Source organism: Musca domestica, unplaced genomic scaffold (assembly GCF_030504385.1).
Source record: "Musca domestica strain aabys unplaced genomic scaffold, Musca_domestica.polishedcontigs.V.1.1 9, whole genome shotgun sequence".
Lineage (NCBI taxonomy): Eukaryota > Metazoa > Arthropoda > Insecta > Diptera > Muscidae > Musca > Musca domestica.
In genome coordinates, this window is record NW_026712435.1 from 20,757,963 (window position 1) to 20,785,865 (window position 27,903).

At 36.2% G+C, this 27,903-nt stretch overlaps 1 protein-coding gene across 9 annotated transcripts in view; it reads right to left on the bottom strand.

Annotated features, from left to right (window-relative positions):
* LOC131806823 (putative uncharacterized protein DDB_G0277255) overlaps positions 1-27,903 on the bottom strand; it is a 153,895-nt gene that overhangs the window by 64,527 nt on the left and 61,465 nt on the right. For all 9 annotated transcript variants that reach the window (XM_059131556.1, XM_059131558.1, XM_059131557.1 and 6 more), the window contains 8 exons: positions 20,949-21,297; positions 20,546-20,851; positions 13,648-13,903; positions 12,911-13,587; positions 12,719-12,846; positions 8,800-9,061; positions 8,011-8,743; positions 7,799-7,954 (listed from right to left, as the gene is read on the bottom strand). In XM_059131556.1, the coding sequence (XP_058987539.1) occupies positions 7,799-7,954; positions 8,011-8,743; positions 8,800-9,061; positions 12,719-12,846; positions 12,911-13,587; positions 13,648-13,903; positions 20,546-20,851; positions 20,949-21,297 (2,867 nt within the window). The remainder of the gene's footprint in view (positions 1-7,798; positions 7,955-8,010; positions 8,744-8,799; positions 9,062-12,718; positions 12,847-12,910; positions 13,588-13,647; positions 13,904-20,545; positions 20,852-20,948; positions 21,298-27,903) is intronic.

Genomic DNA, 27,903 nt, shown 5'->3' on the forward strand with positions numbered 1-27,903 from the left:
AATGAATACGATCGGTAAGAAATACAATTTTTTTTGTAAGATGCTTTGAAAAAATGCTATGTTAAACCAGAATGTGGAAGCTATATCCAAATTTAAGACGATCTCTATAAAATTTGGATGTGGTATTTTTGAGGTCTACGAGATATCTGGCACCAAATATTATTGTTTTAGAGTGCATATTATGAAAGCCAAGGTCTTAAACACCAAATTAGATGAAACATATATGTGAGCTACAGCTGTATCTAAAACCTATTTTCACCAAATTTGAATTAGGCTGAATTCGGTCGGAAGTGCTAAAATTCACTCCATTTGGACTGATAATTGCAATATGGTGCACAAAGAACATAAATCTGAACCAATCTTGATCTGGTACAAAATACGATTGTTGTGGAGCGCATATTTCGAATGTGAGGCTCTTCAACACTAAACTCGGATGAAACATATAGCATACACTTTGGTATTTTTTAGTGCCAACCTTGCTTTCTAAAATACTCCAGACATAATAGTCCAACGAATTGGTATCCGGAGATTTTGGTGGCCATTGTGCGCTGGAAATGAAGAGATGAACCTCATTTTGTAACCATTTTTGGGTGGCGCGTGCTGAGTGCGATGGTGCTGAGTCCTGTTGGAACATCCAAGGTCTGCGGCCAAAATGTTTGCGTGTCCAAGACCTTAATACACCGTCCAGAATACTTTCGCGATATTTCGCGGTATTTATTCTGGTGCCACGGTCGATTAATACGAGCGGAGATCGATCATCTGCTGTTATGGCGGCCCACACCATCACCATGGCCGGCGCTTGAGTTCTAGTGGCCAACCGAAGGTACACATTTTCAGCTGACTTCTTTGGCAAGTAAACACGATCATTTTGTTTGTTTACAAACTGCTGGACAACGAATGTTTCCTCATCGGAGAAAACCAAATTCGGCAGTTCACCACTTTCGGCCAAGCAGAGCAACTCATTAGCTCTTTTGAATCTAGTTTCTTTTTTTTGCGGTGTAAGTTCTTGCACTTTTTGGAATTTCAATGGCTTTAGCCCGAGCTCAATCTTCAATATTTGCCGAATGGAATAAGCTCACGAGTCATTTTTCGGTCACTGCGACGCGGGTTTCGATCAAGTCGCTTCTTTAACTTTTGAACCATTTTTGCTGATGTTGTTGTTTTCTTCCGTGCACGTCCTTGACGTGGTGGCTACGCTACCAGTATCACGGTAACGAGCAATGGTACGAGACACAAACGATTTATTCACATTTAAATGCTGGAGAGCTCTAAAGATAGCCACTTGTGGTTTCCCAGCCAAATATAAAGAAATCACACTATCACGCTTGAATTCCAGTACTAATAACTTTTTTTTCTGGAAAATTCTCACCAATATGCTTTTGTACGCTTGTAAACATTTTAATGAGCTGTCACCGGAATAATTTTAATAGCTTTCGGACGAGTGGCTTTCATCTCACCCTGTGTATCCCATATCTTGACTATCAGGATCACGGTAATGGTCAAAAGTGACCTATTAATATATATTTGATTTGGTCGCGAGTTTTTTTTTTTTGACATAAAAGTTATGGTTTAGTTTACCCGATTGGTTTATAATTGTGGCCAGTAGAGCAACAGCAAAATCAGGAAATCTTTCTGTTTTAACCCTTAAACATTTTGCGATCTTCTTCAAAAACAATAGGCTTTTATTCTGACCATAACCCGACTTTTAAGATAGGGCCATAATAACAATCTGTAGCGTGATTACAAATTGACATGGACAGACGACCAGACGGACCGGATAGATGTACCGACTCAGCTGGGCGAGATAGGAAGATCCATTTATAGTTTCCTACGTCGGGGACAAATATTTCGAGGTGTTACACAATTGTTGGCCCAATGAAAAATGTACAGGGTGAGATGTCATTTCTAAGCCACTCTTCATACAGCTGTTAAAATTATTCTAGTGACAGCTCATTATATTGTTTTCAAGCGTGCAAAAGCATTTTGGTGAGAATTTTCCAGAAAAAAAGTTATTCGTGATGGAGTTCAAGTGTGATACATTTATATTTAGCTGGAAAAGCACAAGTGGCTACCTTTTGTGTCGCGTACCATAGCTCATGATACCGTGATACTGGTAGCGTAGCCTGACGTCAAGGAAGTGGACGAAAGAAAACAGCAACATCAGCAGAAATGATTCGAAGAATGGCTAGCGAGCTGAACATATCGCAATATTCCATTCGGCAAATATTTAAAAATGAGCTCGGGGTAAAGCCTTTGAAATTCTAAAAAGTTCATTAACTTACACCGCAACAGAAAAAAATAGACTCAAAGCAGCTAAAGAGTTGCTTAGCTTGTCCGAAAGTGGTGAACTGCCGAATTTGGTTTTCTCCGATGAGCAGTTTGTAAACAAACAAAATTATCGTGTTTACTTGCCAAAGAGGTCAGCTGAAAATGTGCACCTTCGGTTGGCCACCAAAACTCAAGCGCCGGCCATGGTGAAGTTGTGGGCCGCCGTAACAGCCGATGGTCTTTCCCCGCTCGTATTAATCGACCGTAGCATCAGAATAAATGCCGAATATTATCGAGAAAATATTCTGGTGGGTATATTAAAGCCTTGGGCACGCAAACATTTTGGCCGCAGACCTTGGACATTCCAACAGGACTCAGCACCATCGCACTCAGCACGCGCAACCCAAGAATGGTTACAAAATGGGGTTCCTCGCTTTATTTCCAGCGCACACTACCACCACCACCAAAATCTTCGGATTCGAATCCGTTGGACTATTGTGTTGGCAGTATTCTGAAAAGCAAGGTTGGCACTAAAAAATACCAAAGTGTCGATCACCTCAGGCAAGCGCTTCGCCGGGAATGGGCCAAAATACCGCAGAGCAACATTCGGGCAGCGTGTGACGCTTTCATCGGCTGTTTGAAGGCCATAATTCGTGCGAAAGGTGACCAATTCGAACAAATCTAAACTTATTCAAAAATTTGATGCTATTTTTGGTTTCATTTAAAAAAAAGTAAAAATTAGGGCGTTTGACTTTGTTGCAGTTTTTATATCTCATCCTGTATATTCCCAAGGTAAACAAAAATGGGAAGCTTTCAAGGCACTCGGTATTTCTAATAAAGTTAGATAATTGAGAAAAAAAATATTTTGCGTTTAATGACATTTTTCTACTTATGGGAAGGTGTATTTAGACTGATCATTAATTCATAATTCTCCCAAAAAAAAAAAAATAATTTAATTCTATTAAAATAGCGATTTCGGATGTAACTTTTTATAATTATTACTACTATAATGACTGCATAACATAGGATTTTTATACATTTATCATTAACTATTTTTTATGGCTCGAACAGACCTTAATGCCTGCAGCATTCTTTTTTATTTAAGTTTGCTTTCATTTGTGGCTTTGTTTTTTGGTGTTGACTGAGCGACTTTGTGTATTTCCAATTTTGGTTTGCAGCAATAAAATCATTTTCTGGTGAAAGGTCAGGTTTTTACGTGATTGGGCACCGGCAGTATGCTACAACGAATTTTGTGTTGCCTGCTACCCAATGTTTGTGAGTGATTTTATTTTTTGTTTTTATTTCTTTGGCATTTTGAGTTTATTGTATTTTTGTTGTTTTTGTTTTTCCCTCATGCTCTTATAATTGATTACAGCGGTTTCGTTTTAATGAATTCATACTAAGAAAGTAGTTACGGCATGCGGGAGTTTGAAACTGTATTTTGGTTTTATTTTTGTGTGGGCTTTTTTTATTTTTGGTAAGCAACTGTGGGAAACTGAATAAAGAAAAGCAGGGGTTAAAGTGGAATGACACCGCAAACGGCAACTTCTTTTATTACCAAATTTTTGTATTTCCACTGTACCTTTTTTTACGTCATAAAAGATTTTGGCGTTTTATTTTTTCATGAACGATGTTTTCTTGAGATGGAGAAAAAATTAAAATGAGTAATGGATAACATCATAACCGTAACTAAATATATTCAACAATGATAGAATTTAATTACATTAAATAGATATTACTCTGTAATTTAATTTTGAAAGGCATTTATTGGCATCACCGATTTTAAAAAATAATAATAAAACAAGGTATGCGGAATCAAGCCATTATAGAGCTATAGCTATATCTCAATCTCCAAATTTGATATACTTGCTTCTAGACTGAATTCGGCCAGATGTACAAAAATTCAGAACTTTTAGACAGATATTGGCCATATGGTGCACAATTAACCGGCAATCGGTTGAAGATATATATATGGGACCTATATCCAAATCTGAACCGATCTTGTTAAAATTTGGCAGAGGTATTTCCGAGCCCCATAAGATATCTGGCTCCAAATATCATTGTTGTCGAATGCATATTACGAATTTGAGGGACTTCAACACAAAATCGTATGAAACATATATATGGGAGCTATAGCTATATCTGAACCGATTATCTTCGAATTCGAAGTACTTGCTTCTAGACTGAATTCGGTCGGATGTACCAAGATTCAGGATTTTGAAATGAAATTGGCCATTTGTTGGACAATTAACCCGAAATCGGTTGAAGATATATTTGGAATCTTTATCCAAATCGGTACCGATCTTGATGCAACTTAGTGGATGTATTTCAGGGCTGTATCTGATATCTGCTACCAAATATCATTGTTGTCGAATGCATATTTAAACCGATTTTCACCAAATTTAATGTACTTGCTTCTAGAATGAATTCAGTCCGATGTGCAAAATTCAGGTAATTTGCACTAATATTGGTTATTTGGTGCACAATTAACCCGAAATCGGTTGAGGATATATATGGGAGCTATATCCAAATCTGAACTGATCTTGACACATTTTGATACACTTATTTCAGAGCTGTAGATTATATCTGGTACCATAGATCATTGTTGTGGAATTCATATTACACTTGTGAGGGACTTAAAACTCCAAATCGAATGAAAATCGAAATCAAATGAAAATCAAATCGGAGCTAAAGCTATATCTGAACCGATTTTCTCCAAATTTGACTTACTTGCTTCTAGACTGAATGCGGGGGGATGTACCAAAATATAGGTCATTTGGACTTAAATTAGCCATTTGGTGCACAATTAACCCGAAAACGGTTGAAGATATATGGAAGCTATATCTAAATCTGAACCGATTTTGAGAAAATTTTGCAGAGGCATTTCCGAGCTCTATAAGATATCTAGTACCAAATATCATTGTTGTCGAATGGATATTATGAATGTGAGGGACTTAAATTCTAAATTGAATGAAACATATATATGGGAGCTATGGCTATATCTGAACCGAATTTCACCATATTTTATGTACTTGCTTCTAGACTGAATTCGGTTGGATGTGCAAAAATTCAGATAATTTCGACTTACTGGAAGATATATGAGAGCTATATCTACATTTGATCCGATTATTTGAATTAGGTTCGTTCTTGGGCCAAACAAAAAATTGTTTGGAGAATTTCATTTCAATCGGATAATAAATGTGACCTGCAGTTTGTTCACAAGAATACATGAAGAAACGGACGAACGGACAGGCGAACTGACTGACATGCTTCATTCTACTCAGAAACAAGTTAAAAAGCAGTAAGTTCGGCCAGGCTGAACTTTGAATACCCTCCACCATTTGGAACGAATTTGGAATTTTTAAAAAATTACTATCCGTTAAAAATTCTGTTAAAATCTTAAAAATACCGAATGTAGCTGTTACATAAGGGTCTATACGACGACACGGAACTACATAGGTAACTTTTGTCATAAGCCATTACAATATTCAAATGCGAACCTTAAACAACTCGGTGAATAATGTAGCTAAAATCATCAAAATACCGAATATCGCGAGGTACCGTTATATGAGGGCTTTATGAAAACGTGGACCTACATGACCCATTTACGAACTTAACCTGCCTACTGGAAAAATAAACATGTCTGCAAAATTTTAGCCTTCTACCTCGATTCGTTCGAAAGATAGCGTGATTACAACAGACAGACAGACGGACAGACAAACAGATGGACAAATCGACATAGAATTTTACGCTGATCAAGAATATACATATAAAAGGCTACAGTCGAGCGGGGCCGACCGTTGAATACCCTACAACACTACAATAAACGATACAGTTTATATAGGCGAGATACTCGAAAGAATTCCACAAGATATTGTGACAAATAATAAAAGAAAACCATCAGGTTTCGTTCTCTAATTTTCGAATAATAGCAACTTAAACTAATTTGCTCATTTCCAATTTATTGGTAGATGTTGCACTTAAATGGTCTTCCTAGATCTGGAACCAATATTTCCCAAAGACCCATAATCTCTCAAAAGTGGCAAAAGATTAACATTTATTATTGGTTTTTGACTGAAACGCATCTATATGAGATACAGCCATTTGACTATATTCTTCAACGAAATCAGCCTTAACGAAATAGTCAGAAGTACGTCTTTTCTGTATTTGTGAATTCTCCAAAAAGTCACTGGAATGGATATTTTCGTATTTTGTCTACAAAAGTTGGCATGCCATCCAAAACTATTTGGCTTTTGGTAACCTCCATTCAAATGCGCGTGAACATCGGGCGATAATTACGACTTGCTGACAATTTTGCAGTTTTTTTGTCCATTTTAACCCCTAAATATATGGCGATTATCTCCAAAAAGAGTAGGGTTCTGACCCTCATCTTATCCCCATGCAAAATTTCATAAGGATCGGGCCATAAATGCGATCTCTATATGATATCCTGATATCCTAACTACTTAGTTTTGTTAGCTGTAGAAATATTACCAAATGTTTAATTCAAAATGAAAATATGCCAAAAATATGACAAAATTGAAAAAATATTACAAAATCAATATTTTCATCTTTAGAGAGATATTTTTATGCAATTTTTTTAGACGTTTTTTTCTTTCCTGCCAAGAGGCCATTTTGAATTAATAAGAACTGTCGAAATCAGTTCAGCCGTTCTCGACATATAAGAGATCTTTCACACATATCTTCTTAGATAGACATATATATCGCACATATTTTGCTATATATCCGATTTGTTGGATGTTAACATCAATGTAAAGATCAGAAGTAACCTTGTCATGGCTTTGTGATTTCGCCAAGATTAAAAATATTTGCGATTTAATGAAAAATTTTTAATTTTTTCAACACAAAAGATATGGTCTATTTTACCCGCTAAATATTATCCGATGACCACCCAAATTGGTAGGCTTCTTCCCCGCCCTGAACTCTAGCTACATACGAAATTCCGCGTCGATTGGTCTATAACTGCGACCTGTATAGCTACTGCAAAATCCGATATTTTTTCAGTATTTGGTCCATTTCAACCCCTAAACATTTGGCGATCATCTCCAAAAGAAATAGGCTTCTATTCTGACCCAAACCCCATCTTCGTGCAAAATTTTTCGTGAAGATCGGGCCATAATTGCGACCTGTAGCGTGATTACAAATTAACATGGACAGACGGACGGACGGACGGACAGACGGACGGACGGACATACATAGCTAGATCGACTCAGCTCGGCGAGCTAGGAAGATCCATATATACTTTCCTATATGGGAAACCAATATTTCGAGGTGTTACATAAATTCTGGCACAATCAAACTTATAATACCCCCAACACATAGTGTTGTAGGGTATAAAAATATCTTTACTTGACAAAAGTATTCTCTTCTATCTGATTCCCAGAATGGAAAACAAATTCATGAAAATCACTGCAAACTTACGAGATAACAATGGGAGGCACGCTATATATATGATATATTTTTCGCTTTTACCCTAAAATCCAAATGTCTAAAAAATTGCTTTACTCACGTTATATCTCGATCTTTGTTTTTCTTGGAATTATTTCTCAGAAGATTATTCAACTCTTTCATAACATCGCTGCCTTTGCGATCTAGCTCGGAGAACAGCTCACTGTCATCAATTTTATTTAAATCAGAACCACTGCGACTTTTAATGGACACCGATCTGCAATATTACAAAATTAATATTGAGTGTGAGACACATGAGAGACAGACTCCCACCTATCAATCGAATCCATGCTGCTGGCCATATCAAAATCCATCATCAAATCATCGGAACAAATTGATTCACATGGCGAGAGTGTGTCGAGCGACTCAGCCCGTTCCATCACTGCCTTGCGCACCGACAGAGGTGTACGCAAACTCAACTCCATTGCTTGGTATAGGGCACTGCGTGACCTATTCGTTTGGCTGTGTATGGAGTTGCGCAACGAACTTAAACTCTCCATCAGAGTTGGTGTATCGGTTCGATCTCTGCGCGATGCGCCGCTCTCTGCCCCACCATCCTGTGATTCTTGATTGAATAGTAGAGCCGGCTGATCGGCTATCTCATCATCAATTAAATTACCACAGTCCGAGAGAGACAGAGAACGCGAGCAGTGAGTTGGAGTACCGGGCGATAGAGGGCTAGCCAAGTCTAATTCTGGCGAAATTTCATCGATATCCTTCTCCTGCAATTCCTCATTGATTTTGTGTTTCTTTTGTTTGCAGGCCGCTCCTTCGGATTCGCTACTACTGACCAAGCTGTCAGTAGGTGAAGTTTCGTCATCCAATAGAAATGTGCTACCCTCCAAGGCCATTTCGGCAAATTTAGTCTCATTCAATGAGTTGCAAAGGGTTTTCGGGCGTTCCACCATATCGTCCATGACGTTATCGGATAGTACATCTAGTTTTGTGGATTCTTTTGGTAAAGCATCGATTTCATCGTTGAGCGTAACAGGTTCAGTTAGTGAAGCTGTAAAAATAATGGGTTAAAAATTGCTCGAAATTAAATGAATTATTGCTACATACATAATGTGCTGATTTGTACATCGGTATTTAGTGTGACCAGGTCATCATCATTAATTTCAAACGACAGATTACGTGCGCTTTCCTTTTTCTCCTCTAGGAGTTTATTGTCCTGCTTATTGCTATCCTCACTGCTATCCAAACTTAACGTACTAAAATCATTCGCTGCCAATGACTCGCCTGCATTACACCACGATGAAATAATTGAACTTCCGGGTGACGATGTTTTACTGGAACATGTATTGATGTCTTTGAATTGACGTTCCTAAAAATGAAAAAGAAAAAGAAATAATTTATTTTTATTTTGTTTACCAAGTACTTCACAAAGTGTAATTTGATGGGGTTACACAGGAGGTAAATTTATTTCACAGTTTTGCTTTGCTTCAAAAGTTTTCAATATCCATATCATGGCCTACATAAGGTCGGCCAGTAAGCCCATCTGACAACCGTTTGCCGTTAAAATACATATTTTGATTTGAATTTCAAAGAGAGTCAAATCGCAGTAGTGCAAAAACGACATTTTTGTCAAATTGTTGTCAAAAGCTCTTGGTTCCGAAGTAATGGGCGAATATTGTCCGGTTCGTATTGAAACTAAATAAATATGATATAAATATTGCCACGTGCCAAGTTTGGACTAGTAATCTTCTTCCTTTACCTTATATGAGATATGTGATCATTTTTAGAAAATGTTAAAACGTGCGTGAGGTATCAGATATAGTCGAATGAAAAATTCAATTTCACACTTCACCTAAAACAGATAAAACCTCAAAAGTCTGGCGGGGCCGACTATATGATACCCAACACCACTATGCATATTTAGTAGAGCTTTCGTAAAAGAAAAGTTTATATTGGGCATTTCTTAGCTCTATAAGATATCTGGTACAAAATATGATTATGGTAGAGTGCATATTCCGAACTTTGGAGATTTAAACACCAAATCAGATTAAATATATATATGGAAGCTATAGCTATATCTGAACCGATTTCCACCAAATTTAAAGTACTTACTTACTATACTGAATTCGGTCGGAAAGGCCAAAATTCACACCATTTGGACTGATATTAGCCATTTGGTGCACAAGAAACCTAAAATCGGATGACGATATATATGGAAGCTATATGCAAATCATAACCGAACTTGATAAAATTTGATTTATGAATTGCTAGGCTGTATCTGATATCTGGTGCTAAATATCAGTCTCGTGGAGTGCATATATTAAATGTAAGGGACTTAAACACCAAAATCGGATGAAACATATATATGGGAGCTATAGCTATATCTGGCCCGATTTTCACCAAATTTGCAGCACATGGCCGAATTTGCTCCGATGTAAAAAAATTCACACCATTTGGACTGATATTAGCAATTGGTGCACAAGAAATTTAAAATCGGACCATATCTAAATTTGGTCCGATTTTCACCAATTTTAATAGGGTTCGTCCTTGAGCCAAACAAATGTTATTTCGAAAATTTCATCTCAATCGAATGATAAATGCGACCTGCATTTTGTTTACAAAAATACATGGACAGACAGGCGGACGGACGGACATGCATAAATCGACTCAAGATGTGTTTCTATGCTGATCATAAAAAGGAACTATGGGTCTATCTCGTTTCCTTCTCCATGTTACAAACAAATGCACAAAGACATAATACCCTTACCACTATGTGGTGTAGGGTATAAATATTGGTATTGGCAAAATTTAAAGAAAATTGAACATTTATATCCGATTTTATGGGAAATCATAAATATCATATTTATCCCACGTTTCTGGTTGAGAGCAATATCTAGATGTAGCAAGTTTTAAAGAATCGCTGACTTGTTTCAGAATTTTCGACAGATAAAAGTATTGAAAATTTTGACAATTTTGTGAGTGAGGTACCAGAAGAAATGGTCCGATATCTACCATCTTTATAACAGATCTTATGTTTATGGAAATATTGAGATGTACCAATTCTGAATGAAATCGGATGTTAATTTCGAGTCTTATGAGCTTCATGGATATTCAAAATTGGGACCGTTTGTGGGGAGAGTACCAGGAGGAGAAGACCGAGATATCCCATATTCACAGCAGATCTTGTGTTAGTAAAAATAATGGGTTGTGTGAAAAACCGGATGCTTATCTCGGATTTTATGATCGTTTTGGCTATTCAAAACGTTGACCCTTTGTGGGGAGGTATCAGAAGAAATGGACCGATCAGATCTTGAGATAATATAAAATATTGAGATGTTCGTAGTCTAAATGGAATCGGATATTAATTTTGCGTTTTATGAGCTTCATGGATATTCAAAATGGTGACCCTTTGTGGTGGAGGTATTTGATGGAGTGGACCGATATTGTCCATTAGTCCACCAGACCAGACACTGATGCAAATAGTAGGATTCGCTTAGTTGGAGCACAATCGGTTCAACCTTTCTCTGTCTGTGAATTATTATTATTATTATTATTTTTTTTTTCATATTCATACCAGACCTTGGGTTAATAAAGAGATTGTTATGTGTGTAATTTGAAGACAATCGAACTCTTATAACACATTTTATAAGCGTTATAATTTTAAAAATTTTGACCCTTTGTGGGCTGATGTCATTTTCGTCGAATTTTTTTATTTTTTGAAAATTTCGACCTTTTGTTGGTACCAGAAGGAGTGGACCGATAATCCAATGGGCTTATTGGGAGGCGATTTCGGAGAACATTTTTTTCACTTTCAGGAACGGTAAATTGGCCACCTAGATCGTGCGATTTAACGCCTTTAAACTATTTTTGGAATGAGTATGTCAAAATTGAACTAAAAGGGTGGACAATTTTAGAAGCAGTCGCGTGTGCCGCGTCATAATTCCAATTTCAATTATGGAATGGGGATTATGAAAAAAAATCGATATAAAAATCGAATAAGGATTATATCCAAAACGATTGCGGACATAAACCCCATTATGGGGTAAATATTTTTAGCCTGAATACGGCAAAATAATTTGTTCATCTGGGAAATACCCGGTTATTCGACCCTGAAATTTTGGATACAAATTCCGGGTTTTATTCGGTTCTACAAATCTAATGTGTAGCTTATGGAAATACTGATTGAATCCATTCTGGAGCAATACAAGGAAATTGGTATTTTTGTACCAGAACTTTTTGAAAAACTCCTAAAAAGTCGAAAATGGACCAAGTAAGGGGCGTTAAGATCTATATACTACAGCCTACATTCTTGCCCTTCAAAAAATGGTGCCAAATGTGCGGATATCTTTTGTCGTTCCGAATATGCTTGTGATAAAAATCATAAAACTGAGATTTTCTCTACGAATATGTATCAAAGCAGCCTTCGGCTGGGACTAAAGGCTTTCTCATCTGGAGTATGTTCAACATTAGCTACGCGATCCAAAGTTTTTCTAAACGTTATAATTTTTGTATGTGGCCAGCGCTTGGGATTTTCTCCTCTGGGATATGTCCAACACTGGCTACACGATCCATAGTTTTTGTAAGTTTAATAACTTTTTTTTTTCCAATTTAAGGTCAATCCGGGTATAGTCCCTAAACTCAACTAAAACCTTGTTTTATTTTTCACCGCAGCATGTCCGTTTTGGAAGCTGACATAATGCCCACTTTAATATGGGGGTTAAAACGGGTCATAATCCACATAATTGCAATGGGGATTACATACGTGGGGACTATGTCCGAGCACCACTGTCGCTGTAGCTTATAGTTCTTCGAATTATATATATTTTCAATGGATAGGACCAGGTGGCTTAAATTTTGCTCATAACCATATTATGGGATGGAAGTGGGCACTTATCGGTTTACGTTTTTCTACAGCCCTACTAAAACTAAGCCGACCTAATTTAAGCAAAGATTTTGACATTGATTTAGATCCGATTTAAATTATGTAATTAAATGCTGGCAAATATAAATATTCAAAAAAATGTACCTTTGCTCCTTTCTCCGTGGCCGATCTATCCAGATGTAGCTTTTCCTCGTCAACAAATTCACTATCTTCCTCCGAAGCTTGCCTCGATGTTGATTGACTTATGTTACCCAAATCAGTATCCAATTTTACTAAAATTACACAAAATTCAAATAATTATTAAGGCCTCTCCAAAAAATATACTTCCCTAAGTACCTGTTTGTTTCTGTTTATTTTCAGCATTGCGTGACTCATAGGATTCACGACTCAATACCGTATTGGAGCGTATCAAACCGCTAAGCGGTAGTGGCACAGTTTGATTTTCAGTTGGCAACTTTGGTAAGGCCAAAGGTTCAACAATAGAACTATCTCCACTCGACAAGGAGTCATCCAAATCTCTCACCTCGAAACGATGGCGACCATTCATAACCATCTGCAAATTACGTGGACGACTGCGACTTCGTTTCGGAGATGATTTGTGGGCGCCAGAACTCATTCGACTGGAACCGGAACTGTCGAGAGCCATGTCAAGACTAGCAATACCCGAATCAGCAGAAATCTCTCGGCTGCCGGAGAATGTTCGTCGTGTGCTGTTTGTCATATGTTTGGCTGCTTTGGAATCCAGACGTGGAGCGGTTGACTGGGCCACTGTCAGTGGATGCTGTGGACGGTTCCATGAATTGTCTCGGGGGCGTGACGATGTCGATGAGGAGGAATTGTATGAAGTGCTGGCTGGTGTTGTTGGCGTCGATACATTAATGCTAATGGGTACAGCAAATTCCGGCTTTGGTAAACTGACTGTCTGAAGAGTGTATTTGGTATAAGCTGTTGCAGTTGTTGTTGCCGGAGCCGTTGTCGTTGAGGCCAATGGCAGTCTGGCTGTGGGCCGTAGTCTAAGTAAAAAAAAAGATATAGAATGTCTAAATACAAATTTATTTCTATGCACCACTTACATGACATTGTTGTGCATGCCCGTTGTAATGACATTACTGTTTGCCATTCCTCCATAGCCATGGCGACCACTTATACCAGACATAGATGGCTGCTCAAAGAACTGACGCCTGTCATACTCTATGGTGCTGTTTTGTTTCAAATTGAATGTTATCGTCTTGGGCTGAGTGGCACGAGGTGCAGCACTTGCTTCGGTATCGCTTTCATTGGATGTGGATGGTGTACGTCCGGCATGTGCGCTCTTTGAGCGACGTTTCACTTACAAATGGGAAAGATAATGTGACGTTAGATAAATGCATTATACGCACATTAAAATTTATGAAAGATAAAAAAATACAAAACACAACAGGAAAACTTTAGCAGTTGCTGGCAAACTGTTAAGTTAGGTAGATGTAAAAACGTTGCTTTAATTTACGAAAAAAAAATTGAATACCCTCCACCATTTGGAACGAATTTGGCAATTCTCAAAAACAATAAAATCCGTTAAAAATTCTGTTAAAATCTTAAAAATACCGAATATATTAGGGTCTATACGACGACATGGACCTGCATAGGTAACATTTGTCATTAGCCATTACAATATTCAAATGCGAAACTTACAAAAATCGGTAATAATATAGCTAAAATCATCAAAATACCGAGTATCGGGAAGTACCGTTATATGGGAGTTATCATAGGCTGTAGCATCCATTACGAACTTCAAATACAAAATTTGAAAGAATTCCGGTGAACAATGTCGCTAAAATCAAAAATGTACCGAATATCGGGAGGTACCGTTTTATGGGGGCTATACCAAAACGTGGACCTACATGGCCCATTTTCAATTCCAAAAGTCCTTCAGACATAACATACATTTGAGTAAAATTTTATCAATCTACTTCAATTCGTTCGGAAGCTAGAGTGATTTCCATAGACGGAAAGACGGACGGACATTGCTAAATCGACATAGAATTTTATGCTGATCCAGAATATATATACTTTATGGGGTCTAAAATGTATATTTCGAGGTGTTACAAACGGAATGACAAACCTAATATACCCTCCATACTATGGTGGAGGGTATAAAAATAAATAATTAAAAAAACGAGGTTCTCAATTCGCTCTCTATTCGTTTTTGTTTCCTTTGAAATGTGTGACTTTAACTTGTAGTTGAAAAAATATATGGGAATTATATCCAACTCTGAATTGATTTTCACCACATTTGTACCTCTCGTACCAAAAAACATTGAAAAATTCAGTTGAGTGTTCAAAAATCTGTATCTGTATCCAAAGACTTAACACCAAATCATTTGAAACATATATATAGGCGCTATATATAAATTTGAACCAATTCTCATTAATTTCAATAGGGTTCGTTCTTGGGTCAAACAAACACGGACGGATAAACGGACAGACAGACGGACATGCATCAATCGACTCAGAATATGATTCTATGAGGATCTTCAAAAGGAACTATGGGTCTATTTCGTTTCTTTGACCATTGAAAATGTATCTGAAATCACCACTTTCAAATATTAGGAGGTTTTGTTATCTGTGGCTATATGAAAATCTAGACCTGTATAGACGTTTAGCAAATGTATCTGAAATCACCACTTTCAAATATTAGGAGGTATTGTTATCTGTGGCTATATGAAAATCTAGACCTGTATAGACGTTTAGCAAATCCAAAATTTAAACCAATTATATTAAAAAAAACAAGTAAGCAAAGGCTACAGTCGAGCGGTGCCGACCGTTCAATACCCTACAACACTATAATAAACGATACAGTTTATATAGGCGAGATACTCGAAAAAATTCCACAAGATATTGTGACAAATAATAAAAGAAAACCATTAGTTTTCGTTCTCTAATTTTCGAATAATAGCAACTTAAACTAATTTGCTCATTTCCAATTTATTGGTAGATGTTGCACTTAAATGGTCTTCCTAGATCTAGAACCAATATTTCCCAAAGACCTATAATCTCTCAGAAGTGGCAAAAGATTAACATTTATTATTGGTTTTTGACTGAAACGCATATATATGAGATGCAGACATTTGACTATATTCTTCAACGAAATCAGCGTTAACGAAATAGTCAGAAGTGCGTCTTTCCTGTATTTGTGAATTCTCCAAAAAGTCACATTTTCGTATTTTGTCCACAAAAGTTGGCAAACTATTTCACACAATGAATATTTTTGGATGGCCATCCAAAACTGCTTGGCTTTTGCAATGTCCGGTAACCCCCATTCAAATTGCGTGAGGATCGAGCGATAATTACGACCTGCTGATAATATTGCAGTTTTTTGGTCCATTTCAACCCCTAAATAAAGAAAGCTAAAAGAAATAGGGTTCTATTCTGACCCTATCCCCACCGCCATTCTAAATTTCGTGAAGATCGGGCCATAATTGCGACCTGTAGAGTGATTACAAATTAACATGGACAGACGGACAGACGGATATACATAGCTAGATCGACTCAGCTCGGCGAGCTAGGAAGATCCATATATACTTTCCTATATGGGAAACCAATATTTCGAGGTGTTACATAAATTCTGGCCCAATCAAACTTATAATACCCCCAACACATAGTGTTGTAGGGTATAATTAAGCAAGGGCTATAGTCGTTCGGGGCCGAACATGTGATACCCTACAACACTACAATGCGTTAGAAGCCTCCCTTATGTCCAAATCTATTTTGGAAGATTTCACTTATGAAATTTTGTCATAGAACATTGCCCAGATATTACCCTTAGCTTTTTGACCAGGGGCATTTGCCCAATATTTACGCACTCCGTCGTGTTGTTAGTTGTTGTGGTCCTTTTTACATTTCACAGCTAAGTATAATCCAATGGTCATCCAAAATGCTGCACTTCTTCGCTGTCCTTAACTCTCTTTTCAGGCAAAATTCTGTGTATATTGGTTTCAATTGTGTGATCAAGAAATTTTTTTATTTTTGGTTTTTTTTGAACCCCTAAATATTTTGCGATTATTTCTCCAAAAGCAAGAAGCCACTCTGTATCTCCAAATTTAGACTCGTCTATATGATTTGCTCGTCTACGATATTTGGCTATATTCATCAACGAAATCAGTATAAAAAAGTCAGAAGTATTAGGATTTTTTGTGTATTTAGGATTTCGCTTGCAAGTTATTTTCAGCGTTTCGGTAGAATGGAAATATTGGTATTCACACAAAAGTAGTGGTCCATTCTACCCGCTATCCTAAACCCTAACTTAATGCGAGATTTCATGTCCTTTGCTTTCTATTTGTGACCGGCTGCAAAATAAGGAACAATTTTAGTTGTTTGTCCATTTCAAATGTAAGGTGGAAAAATATTACAAAATGTACACATCAATATTATAAGTCAAATTGGAAAAATCGCCAAGAGGGCATTTTGAATTGACAAAATTTGTCAAAATCAGTCCAGCAATTCTTGAGATATAACCATCTGATTTTACATTAATTGTGCATCAAATTATAAGTATAAGCCCAAATTGGATGAGTTTTACAACCTGAGTTGACAAAATATATAGCCGAACGTTCGCAAATTTGTCGACTGAAAAAATGTGTTTTTGATGTAAATGCTTTTATGTCCACATTTTTTAAACGTTTTCCCGGCATTTTTATACCCTCCACCTTGGAAACGAGGGTATATTAACTTTGTCATTCCGTTTGTAACATTCTTAAATAAAGTATATATATTCATAATCAGCATAAAATTCTAAGCCGATTTAACGATGTCCGTCTGTCCGTCCGTCTGTCTGTCTGTCCGTCTGTCTGTCTGTTGAAATCACGATACAGCCCACATTATTTGACGTAGAGCGTCAAAATTTAGCACAGAAATTTGTATTGTGTCTAGGATGGTTGGTATTGAAAATGAGATATATCGGTCAACGTTTTGATATAGTCCCCATATAACGGTATCTCCCGATATTCGATATTTTTAATGCCACATTTTTTCACGGATTTGTGTGAAAATTGGTATTTGTAGGCCATAACAGGTCCCAGTTCGTGTGGCAAAAAATTGCATGTATAGGTTCACGCTTTCGATAGCCCCCATATGAATGTACCTCCCGATATTCGGTATTCTGATTATGTTTGCCACATTTTTTCACGGATTTGTCTAAAAATTGGTATTTGTTGGTCATAATGGGTTTCCATCTCCAGTGGAGAAACATTGCATGTATGGGTCCACGATTTGGTATAGCCCCCATATAACGGTACCTCCCGATATTCGGTATTTTGATGGTTTTTGCCACATTTTTTCACTGATTTTTCTAAAAATTGGTATTTGTAGGTCATAATGGGTCCTAGTTCGTGTGGCGAAACATTGTATGTTTTGGTCCACGTTTTGGTATAGTCCCCATATAACGGTACCTCCCGATATTCTGTATTTTGATGGTTTTTGCCACATTTTTTCACTGATTTGTCTAAAAATTGATATTTGTAGGTCATAATGGGTCCTAGTTCGTGTGGCGAAACATTGTAATTACAGGTCCACGTTTTGGTATAGTCCCTATATAGCCGTATTTCCCGATATTCGGTATTTTGAATATTTTTGGCACATTTCCCCATGAATATGTCTAAAAATTGATATATGGGCTCTAATGTTTTCTTTACCCTAAGGTGGAGGGTATTAACAGTTTGCCAACTTAATGCTTTTCCACTTGTTCAATTTTATTTTATAATTTTTTGTTATGTTTTAAATTTTTTTGGGTTACCACAAGCCGGTATAAATGCCTCTATCCTATTAAGTGGAAATCAACTCTGAGTAGGATATGCCTCCCTCATATCAGTGTCATGCGATTCAATTTATATTTGCCGTTTTAAAAAAAAATTACAGTTGATATGATAAACATAAATTCCCAAATACAAACGTTTAATTGTTAGGGGTAGCTCTACTAAAAATGCATAATGGCGTAGGATATCATGTATCCGATCCAGCCCGACTTTACACCATTCAAAACTGTTTTAATTTCTCAAATATGGATTTACCCATGGCACAATGATATCAAGGTAGGACTATGATACCATATGATTTTAATTTTTTTATTTTCTTGGCTTAATATGTCTTCTTTATTTTTTATACCCTACACCACAAGGTGGTCAGGATATTATGTCTTTGTGCATTTGTTTGTAACAGGCAGAAGGAAACGAGATAGACCCATAGTTCCTTTTGATGATCTGCATAGAATCACATTCTGAGTCGATTTATGCATGTCCGTCCGTCCGTCTGTCCGTCCGTCCGTCTGTCCGTCCGTCCGTCCGTCTGTCCGTCTTTCCATGTATTTTTGTAAACAAAGTACAGGTCGCATTTATTGCCCGATCCAGATGAAATTTTGCACAGATCATTAGTTTGGCCCAAGGACGAACCCTATTGAAATTGGAAATAATCAGTCAAAATTTAGATATAGCTCCCATATATATCTTCGTCCGATTTGCCTTTTATTGTGCACCAAACGTGTAATATCAGCCCGAATTGTATGGAATTTTGCATATACACTCAAATTAGGTCTGAAAATATGTATGTTAAATTTGATCGAAATCGGTTCAGATATAGCTATAGCTCCCATATATATTGTTTATCCGATTTGTTATTTTTGTCCACCGCCGCCGTAATATGCACTCTGCAACAACAATATTTGGGGAAATAAATCAAATGCAGCTCAGAAATACATTTGCTAAATTTTATCGAGATCGGTTCAGATTTGGATATAGCTCCCATATATAACTTCGTCCGATTTACTTTTTATTGTGCACCAAACGTCTAATATTTGTCCAAATGGGATGGAATTTGGCACTTACGACCGAATTGGGTCTAGAAGCTAGTATGTCAAATTTGGTGAAGATCGGTTCAGATGTAGCTATAGCTCCCATATATACTGTTCATCCGATTTGTCATATTTGTTACCCACAGCCGTAGTATGCACTCCGTAACAACGATATTCAGGGAAATATATCAAATACAGCTCAGAAATATCTTTGCCAAATTTTATCGAGATCGGTTCAGATTTGGATATAGCTCCCATATATATCTTTATCCGATTTCAAATTAATTGTGCACCAAATGGGCAATACAATTCCGAATTTAAAAGATACAAATGCTTCGGCATATTTAGTCCTTTGAACTTTAAGTTATAATTATAATCATAGCGTGTATGATTCAATTCTCCCATAAAAACTTTTATTGTTATGTGGAGCTCTACTAAATTAGCAAAGTGGTGTAGGGTATCATAAAGTCGGCCCCGCCCGACTTTAGGACTTTCTTTACTGGTTTATGAATGTGTTTTCTTTTCAATAACAAAAAAATTGTTCAGAAAATATTCAAATTCGGATGTTTTCAAAATGTTTATTTCAACGTATGCATCGACAAAATCTAGAGTTTTTGTAGCGAAATAATCCTTTAGAGATATATAGTACATGATTTTGAAAAGAAGTGTTGACCTTTCATTCAGTTATCGCGGTTTTCAATAATTTATTCAAAATAAATGCAACAAGTTGTTTGATTTTTTATTGTTATGATACTAATTTTGACATTACAAGCCAAACAGGTAATTTTTTCAAAGTTGACCTACCTTCTCTTCATTGTACCATGGATTTACCGGTAATTATTTTTGGCAAACTGAGAAAATTCAAGAAACTGATCAATAGCCCTGCCTTCGATGACCTTAGCTAAAATATTCTGATCGTTTTTTTGTTGAATGTTAAATATTTCTACAACATTAATTCAGCCATTTGCTTGCTATTGATATAAATCGTTATCTTGAATTTAAATTACGCTTTGAAATAAATGCAAAACGTGCTGTCATTAAAAAAAACTTTTTGAGCAATGAACACCTATCCCTTCAATTACAAAATACTAAAACACCTCACTTCTCCACTCACACACACACACTCACACATCGCTAAAAACAATACTTACAGTTACTCACGAGTTGTCCTTTGATGTTGTTTCCTGCTGTTGCATTGTTATTTTTCTCAACGTTATCGTTCGTTTCGTTCTTACAACGAGATGTTATATCTGTAGATGATGGTCGTATTGGCCCACGATAGCCAAAGCGGCTGCCGGCACCAGGTAGTAGAACATTTCCATTACCGCCGCCACCACCACCTCCAACGCCCGTCAACAACCCTGTTGTATTGTTTGTGACTGTTGATGTGTTGCCAGAGTTCAAGTTGTTTGCGGCCACTGCTCCCATTTTATCAAAGTGAACATTGTTGAGTAAATCTAATTAAAAATGGAATAATTAAAAAAATAGAAAAACATATTCATAAATGAATATTGGTTATTTTGTTTTATGGGAAGTATGCCAAAGTTGATTTACCTGCATTGCCATTATCGTCCTTCGTCATTGTTGGGTTGGTTGTTGTCATACCTGTTGTACTTTTCCCATCATTTCCAGCATTGGTTTGAGCGAACTTCGTGCCATTGTCTGCTGTATCATAACCAGCCGAATCAATTTGCTCAGCCGAAATGTCAGCTTCTGTGTCATTCGTACAGACATTATTACATTTATCCTGTTTCTTTTTGCCGTTTTCTCCCTTTAGCAATTTTTTCAATTTCTTAGGCGTTGTATTGAGATTTTTGCGAAATCCAAAAGACATGGCCGTACCTTTGGTTTGAATTTCACCTGCATTGTGTTTCTTTGAATGCCTTTTGCTTTCGGTTTGACCCTAAAAATGTCAAAGAAAAATGTGTATAATTGAATTAGACAAGAGAGCATATATATGTACACATAAATAAATGTTTGTTTGAAATGAATGAGTTGGCCACAATAAATGTACACATGGGTGAGTTCAAAATAGAGATGTCGTTAACCATAAAACGTGGGGTTCTCTGTTCTCCTTTCATACAGACATTGTAAACTACGAATAAGAAAAGATATAAAACAATTTAGGATTGGCAAAACAATGTATAGGCACATGTGCCACTTTCAGCACTGCTTGTAATGATAGTTACATGCCCTTTGCTTTACTAGTAGGCAATATTGACAGTAAGTCAAGCAGTTAGTAAGACCTAGAAAATGCATAAGACAAAATAGCTTACTTTTATCTTACTAAAAATGATTAGACTAAAAGACTCAAGCCACGAAGTCGGATACGAATTATGTCAAGTAAAAATGCAGCTAAGTTCGTCCATTCCGAACCTTTTAAACCCATTTGAAAGGAACTAGCTCAATATAAAAAAGTCCACTGAAAAAAGCAGCAAAAATTTAAAACAAGTAAAAAAATATTAAGTTGTGCCGGACCAAACTTTTAATACCCTCCACCTTAGTGTAAAGGAAAAATTAGAAGAAATGTGACAACAACCATTAAAATAACGAATATTGGGAGGTATCGTTATATGGGGGCTATACCAAATCGTGGACCCATACATGCAATGTTTTGCCACACGTACAGGGACCCGTTATGACCTACAACTACCAATTTTCAGACAAATCTGTGAAAAAATGTGGCATAAATCATCAAAATACCGAATATCGGGAGGTACCGTTATATAGGGACTATGCCAGAACGTGGACCGATATATCTCATTTTCAATACCAACCATCCTAGACACAATACAAATTGCTCTGCTAAATTTTGGCGCTCTACGTCAAAAAATGTGGGCTGTATGGTGATTTCAACAGACAGACAGACGGACTGACAGACAGACGGACATCCTTAAATCGACTTAGAATTTTATGCTGATTATGAATATATATATACTTTATGGTGTCTACGACGAATATTTAAGGATGTTACAAACGGAATGACAAAGTTAATATACCCTCCTTTCCAAGGTGGAGGGTAAAAAAACGCAACAAAGTCAAACGCCATAATTTTATTTTTTTTTTTTTTAGATTTTATTGAATAAAAGTAAAAAATGTCGGAAATAGCATCAAATTTTAGAATAAGTTTAGATTTGTACGAATTGGTCACCTTTGGCACCAATTATGGCCTTCAAACGGCCTATGAAACCGTCACACGCTGCCCGAATGTAGCTCTGCGGTATTTTGGCCCATTCCCGGCGAAGCGCTTGCTTGAGGTGATCGACACTTTGGTATGTTTTAGTGCCAACCTTGCTTTCTAAAATACTCCAGACACAATAGTCCAACGGATTGGTATCCGGAGTTTTTGGTGGCCATTGTGCGCTGGAAATGAAGCAAGGAACCTCATTTTGTAACCATTTTTTTCCGATTTCCACAAACGGACAAATAGACAGACGGACGGGCATGGTTAAGTCGACACAGAAGAATGTTTATATTATGTAGGATCTAAAATACATACTTATTTCGAGGAGTTACAAAGGAAATGACAAACTTAATGTACCCTCTTTAGTATGGTGGAGGGTATAAAACAAAAACTTCGCTTTAAATTGGATGTGTGTGCCAAATTTCGCATGGGAAACTCCTCTTTCTTCTCTTTTGTCAAATTATTTTATTTAGGTTAAAAACGTCTTATGGTATGAATCATATCAATTCAGATAGCAAAATACAAAAGATAAGATTAAAAGCAGATGCATTTTTTAAACCTGACAACATTTTTAACAAAAATCAAGTAAAAACAAATTAAGTTCGTTCAGACCGAACTTAAAATACCCTCCATCATTAGCCACTTTAAATTACAAATACCAGTAAGATCGGTGGGAGAAAGCGTCAAATTTTCAAAAATCAATAAAGTGGATGGAACCGTTATACGGGGGCCGTAAAAAACGGGAACCTATATAGACAATGATATGCTACAAAGATTTTTATCTATTCCAAGTTTTAAACATCAAATTTGGAATAATTCCGTGGGTAAATGTGCCTAGAATTATTACAGTTAAAAAACAGTAAGTTCGGCCGGGACGAACTTTGAATACCCACCATTTGAAACGAATTTGGAAATTTTCAAAAAATAAAATCCTTAAAAAATTCTTTTAAAATTTTAAAAATACCAAATATAGCCGTCATATTGGCGTTTATACGACGTGGACCTACATAAACATTGTTTGTCAAATTCGAAACTTGAAATAAACGGTGAATAATATAGCTACAATCATCAAAATAGGGAGGGAGGGAGGTACCGTTATATCGGAGCTGTGCGAAGACCTGGAACTGCAGAGACAATTTTCTGTAACAGGCTGTAGCATCCATTACGAACTTCAAATACCACATCTCAAACAATTTCGGTGGGTATTGTACCTCAAATCGTCAAAATACCGAATATAGGGAGGTACTGATATATGGGGCCTATACGAAGACCTGGACCTGCATAGACAATTTTCTGTCACAGACTGCAGTTCCAATAACGAACTCTAGATACGAAATTTGAAACAAGACATGGGGACTATACGAAGACGTGGACCTGCACAGACAATTTTCTATCTTAGGGTGTAGTATCGATTTCGAACTTCAAATACCAAATTTGAAACAATTTCGGGGAATAATATCGCTAAAATCATCAAAATACCGAATATCGGGAGGTACCGTTATATGGGGGCTATAAGAAAACGTGGACGTACATGGCCCATTTACGAACTTAACCCGCCTACTGGAAAAATAAACATGTGTGCAAAACTGTAGCCATCTATCTCAATTCATTCGAAAGGTAGCGTGATTACAACAGACAGACGGACATCGCTTAATCGACTTAGAATTTTACGCTGATCAAGATTTTGTTGGATCTGACATGAGTATTTCGAGGAATTACAAACGGAATGACAAAGCTAATATACCCTCCATAGTGTGGTGGAGGGTATAAAAATACCGAATATCGGTTATTACCGTTATATGGAAACAGGGGACCAATATGGACAATGTTTTGATACCGGTTGTAGAACCCATAATGAACTACAAATACAAAGTTTTTTAAAAAAAATGTGTTACAAAATGTGTCTTAAATCTTTAAAACACCGAATGTCCGAAGATATCGTTATGTGTGCGCTATAGGAATACATGGACCTATAAATTGGTCTGCCACCGGAGCTAGAACCCATTACGAACTAAAAATAACAATTTTTAGACAAATCCGTGGGAAAATGTGGCTAAAACTATCAAAGTACCGAATTTCGCGAGCTAACGTTTAATGGAGGCTGTAGTAAAACTTGGACATATACAATTTCCAGCAGTAGAAAACTATACTAACTCTTAATATCAAATTTGGAAAGATGTGGCAAAAATCATCAAAATACCGAATATCGGGAGATACAGTAATTTGGCTGCTATACCAATACCAATGATCCGATATATCTCATTTCCAATACTAACCAAAAGCTCTACGTCAAATAATGAGGGGTGTATGGCGATTTCAATAGACAGACAGATGGACAATTTTAAATCGACATAAAATGTTATACTAATCTATATATATATATATAAATGAAAGTTGTGTTAGTTACTACGCTTATAACTTAAGAACCGCTGAACTGATTTTAATGATTCATACAAATTCGGAATTGTCTCCTATCCAAAAAGGATAATATACAAAAAAAAAAAAAAAATCACGTAAAAATGTGATATATTAACATTTTCATTTTGACTTTTGAAATGTACAATAGTAATGTTTTATTTTGCATGATTTTTTTCCATTTTGACTTACTTTTTTCTAATGTACATTTGAAGTGTTTTTTATATTTTATTTTTGAATTCGAATATTAATATCAATTTATTTAATTGACTTGATTTCTTGAGAACTGAAATTGATGACGGGTTACATGGAAGTGTAGCACCGAATTATGTGGTGGCGAAACGGAATAGATGATATCGAAATAATTTAACGCGGTCACACCAAAGTTAGAAGATAATAACCTTTTCAAAATCGCTAAAAAAATTACGAAAAAAGAGATCTTATTACAAAAATTCTCAAAACGGGAAAATATCGAAAAAAATGTCCAATGGAATTGAATTTTAAAATAAAAGTACATTCTATTGACAAACTTTGTAAGGATCTTTTGAAGTTGAAGATTTTTTCAATTTGTTATTATTCTTTTGTCATTTTTTTTTTTTTTCAATTTGTATTATCATATTGAATTCAGTGGATTTTTTGTGAACGAAATAAAGAATAATTTTTCACTATATACAATTTTTCACCAAAAAATGAAATAAGTGCGAAATACGATTGTAACTAACATCTACCTTTCAACTCCAGGGCCTACATCGTGCTTCAGCTGGAAGATGCGCAGACATTTAAACAAACAAAAATGACCGAAAAAGACTAATGGGGCTCATTTCAAAGCGTGGACCTACTTCTTTCATGTGACAATAATCCGTCCAATGAGAGCTCAAAATGCAAAAATTTTTGGGACTACAATCAGTAAAGTACCAAAATATAAAGGGTGCAAAATAGTAGAGCGAATGGGACTTTTAGTAAGAAAAGGATTTCTATCCTTCCAACAATTCTTCCCGAACATTTAAGATACCTTAAATCGCTTTTGCATGACCTGCAATATGATATATGATATCGATCATAAATAACCATTGTATGATTTAAGCTATTTTTGGAGTCTTCGTCATTTTCTTCTATTTTTGGCCCTTATTTGGCATCTTTGTTTCTAAGGGAGTAGAAAATTCTCGGAGTAGGGCCCATATTGGTCTTGACCACTAAAAAATTGTATTTATGCTACCCTGGCGTAAGGAACCATCTTACAGATAATTGCCACATAGAAATTTATTCATGTAAAGTCCCCACATTGGAGTATCCCCAAGTCCACTTTCACATCTAATGTGTGGTCAGAAAAGAAAATTTTGTATTCTATTGAATTTGTAACCCCCAAGAGAATATTGGTTGGGAACGTAGATTTGGGATGTACATCTATATCAAATAAATTGTGAAAAACAAGAACAAATTATAAATATAAGAAAGTAGCACGGGACCGAATATTTGTTGAATCGTCATTGAATTATACTATGATGAAAAATATGGACTTTATGGCGTCTCCAATTTACAATTTAAATGACAAATAAAATTAGTTCCCATCTTACGGTAACGGGAGTAAAATAGTAATTATATTTGACTATCCTGAAATTAGTCTGCCCTCAATTATGAGATGGATAAAATTATTTTTACTTATTTCAATCACGTGAATTTTTTTCAGTTTGACATGCTATGTTGTTCTGCTATATTTTCGATTTGGCCTCTATTTGTCATCTTGGATTATAAGGCGTGAAGAAAGTTTTCAATGTTGGTCCATGTTTCGCAGTAGTGCCCATATGAAGGTACTTCCTGATTTTACCTTATTTCAAAGGATTTGGCTAAAAATGTGTATTTGGGGGGGGGTTTTGAAAATCGTACACAAAAATTTCAACATATCTACAAATTTTAGAATTTTCTCCATGTAATAGTACCCCCACAAGTCCACCTTTTGGCGGACTTATGAGAACTCTAATGCACAATCTGAGGTGTCAATGGGTTTAAAAAAGTAATTAACTTTGGCTATTCTTAAATCATTCAGCCTCAATTATGAGGTGTACAAATTACAGTAAATTCCAAATTACTGCTCATTTGACTAAAAACTAAAAATCAATCGACCAGTACATGAACACTTATAACAGTCATATCTTTGAATAATTATGCTTTGACAAATATGCATAATAGACTAAAACTACGGGCCGGCAACGCGGACAGGGTCAGCTAGTATTGAATATATATATACTTTATGGGGTCTACGGCAAACATTGAAAGGTGATACAACTGGAATGACCAATTTAATATACCCTTTTTGAAAAGGTGGAGGATATAAAAACTTTATGTAAATAACTCTTACATAAAATTTTAACCTATTATTGAATTCATGGTTTGTCCATAGATGTCAATGAATATTTCTCAAAAAAGGTCAAACAGGCATTTATGTACTTTGTTTTTAAAACAGAAACGTAGTGGTATCACATCGGCACGTACATATATGAGCCTTTTTAGCTTATGCTTCCATTGTTTGCAAATCCTAATGACTGCTTTGGGAAAGAAATGAATAAGGCCAATCGAAATTATTTTTATCATTTTCTTCTTTTTATATTTGCCAACACCTGATCTTGTGCTGATAGAAATATTGGGATGTGCTGAGTTTGAAAATAATCGGATGCTCATGTCGCTTTTTATGAGCTTCAAATGTTTGATCCGTCGTGGGGAAGTTTCCAGAAGTAGTGGATCCGTATCTACCATCTTCACACCATATCTTGTGTTAGTAGAAATATTGGGATATGTAAAATTCAAGGAGAATCTGACACTATCACGTTTGAATTCCATCACGAATAACTTGTTTTCTGGATAATTCTCACCAAAATTCTTTTGTACGCTTGTAAACAATATAATGAGCTGTCA